Source organism: Protobothrops mucrosquamatus, unplaced genomic scaffold (genome assembly GCF_001527695.2).
Source record: "Protobothrops mucrosquamatus isolate PMUCROS unplaced genomic scaffold, P.Mucros_1.0 scaffold20703, whole genome shotgun sequence".
Lineage (NCBI taxonomy): Eukaryota > Metazoa > Chordata > Lepidosauria > Squamata > Viperidae > Protobothrops > Protobothrops mucrosquamatus.
Window position 1 is genome coordinate 1 of NW_015406459.1, and position 2,482 is coordinate 2,482.

General features: G+C 50.4%; 1 protein-coding gene across 1 annotated transcript; it reads right to left on the bottom strand.

Moving 5' to 3' along the window:
• Positions 1 to 1,137: 1,137 nt before the first annotated feature.
• LOC107301956 (DLA class II histocompatibility antigen, DR-1 beta chain-like) lies at positions 1,138 to 1,690 on the bottom strand (the record flags this gene model as incomplete). The annotated part of the gene is made up of 2 exons (XM_015831100.1): positions 1,138 to 1,247; positions 1,409 to 1,690. Coding segments are annotated over 2 exons (392 nt in total), but the record flags the coding sequence as incomplete, so codon positions are not given.
• Between the last annotated feature and the right edge of the window lie 792 nt (positions 1,691 to 2,482).

A 2,482-nucleotide genomic window follows, 5' to 3' on the forward strand; every position in this document is an offset into this window, starting at 1 on the left:
AGACTGACAGGTCCAGAGTCCCTGGGGTCCATCTAGATAGTCTCCATCCCTCCTTCACAAGAAAGAGAGGTCTTCAAAGGAAAGCCAGAGGTGTCTCAGCAGGAGAAGCTCCAGGCTGCCATTCTTCTCCTCCCCCAAATCTAAGATCTTGACCCTCCATTTTTCAGAAGTTGCGAAAAAGCCAGAAATTCATCAGTTATTGAAAAAAAAAAAACTTCCTTTCCCACCAGGAATCAGGAAGGACAGCAGGTTTAATTCATGAGTGCTGTAGAAAAAAAGAGACGGGGAAGAAAGTTAGAAAATAAAGTGAAACCTTTAGTGTAAATAACTTATTATTCCTCTCTTTCAACCCCCCCCAGACAGGCCCACATTGCAGGGGGCTGGTTGATAGGTAGGAACAAAGTGAGGGAGTGTCCCCCCCCCTTTTTCAAAGTGGAAAAGGATGCAAAGGACCAGCAATTCATCTCCAGAGGCTTATGGATTTTTTCCCAATTGACTTAACTGGGGGGTTAATCAAGAAAGGAGGCTTTCCCCCCCCCAGATGTTTCATATTAACAAGATGGGGCCAGGATGGGGAGTGGGAGCAAAGCTGGGTGTTGCTTTGCCAGAAATTGTGTGAAATTTTCACAAAGAGACTTCCCTTCTCTTTTGCAATTTCCCAAAACCTGGAAACCTCCTTGGCCAGATTTTAGTGTTTGTGTGTGTGTTTGTTTTTGATTGCACTGTTTTCAGGTCTCTGTAATGAAAAGCTGCCCAAAATTTCAAAAAATTGTGTTATCCACAGCAAGGAGGTTTTGTTCAGGCACATTAAAAAAAAAGGAACAATTAACAAATGTTAAAGAAACATCTATCACTTGAGGAGAAACTCACCTGCAGGAGGCTGGATGGGAATTGCTGAAAGGAGAAAAAGAGCCAATCAGGACCCTTCATGGGCTGGAGGACTCAGGGGGCCCCTCCCCATTGATAGCCCATAATAACTTGCACAATGCTCACTTATACAGTAGACTCTCAGAGAACAGAATTTCCCAAGCAAATTTCCCAGGGGAGCCTCCTTGCCATCTGCTAAGCTTGCTGAGAGGCCTCCCCTGGATGGTCCCCTCCCCACAATCTCATATCCAGCCCCCCAGACTCACCTGTCTTGCTCTTCAGGTAGAGGAAGAGCCCCATGGCAAAGAAGATCACCCCGATCACGGCTGCCACGATCCCCGTCCAGAGTTTGCTCTTGGCAGAGTTGGAGGAACGGGGCTCTGGGGAAGGAGAAGGAGCCTCCCCTGAGTAGGAAGATCAGGGCCAGCTTCCCCCCCCCAGGAGGGTCCATCCCAGCTCCCCACACAGGGAGGGTCCCTGCCCCCTTCTCAGGGCAGGATGGGGTCCCCAGACAAGGAGGAGATGGAGGGGAGGGGCTCACCCCATTGGACACTGATGGGGGCCTCCAGGCTGGCGTGCTCCACCTGGCAGGTGTAGACGTCCCCCCGCTGGGGCTGGGTCTCCAGAATCACCTGGAGCTGGTAGGTCCAGTCTCCATTCTGGAGCTCCTCCCCAAAGGCCACGCCCTCCTCCTCCGGCCGCCCGTTTTTCAGCCACCGGACCTCAATCTCCACAGGGTAGAAGCCTCTCGCGGTGCAGAGGAGGATGGTGTTGGGGGAAGCGGGATCCAGCTTGGTGGGGGAGATAGAAACGGTGGGCTTGGCTGGAGGGGAGGAGGGACATGGGGGAGACACAGGAGGGGCCAGAACAGGAGACCAAGTTGGTTAGTTCAGGCCAAGATCCCTTTTCACTCCTAAAATATTATTTGTTTTAAGTCATTTCCAAAGCAAATTGCAGCAAGAAATTAAATGGGATCCTGAAAGATGGAAAAACATAAATCGTTCCTGATTGGGATCAGTTTCCATCATCAAATTGCACAAGTCCAACAGGAATAAATACTGGAAACGCCCCAGGACGGAAGGAATTTCCTCCCCCATGAGAAAGGAGGAGACAGGAGAGGCTATAAAAGGAGGCAGTTTGGGCCAGGAGAAGAAGAGAGAGAAAAAGAAGCATACTTGGGAGGAGGAGGAGTCAGTTCTAGCTTCACGGAATGGAAAGAAGGAGGAGGGTGGGGGGAGAGGAGAAGAAATCAAGCAGGCCGGCCACAAGTGGATCTACAACTTCTGTGGCAGCCACCTGTGCTGGCAGCAACCACGAGGCAAGGAACGTAGGGAGGAGGGGTTGCCCTCCATGAGGAATGAAGAAAGGCAGCAATGAAGAAAGGCAGCAATGAAGAAAGGCAGCAATGAAGAAAGGCAGCAATGAAGAAAGGCAGCACCGGCTGGAGGTGAATCACGGAGGGAGATGGAGAGTGGAAGGATTCTTATGTGCTTTTGTGACTTTGAAGTTCTGGGATTTGTGCAATGGGGGCTTTGTGTTCTTAAGGAGTGTTTGGCAATTTCTATTTGGCTGATGGCTGATGTCTCAGGTTAGCTTCTACTGCTCTGCTACTGTT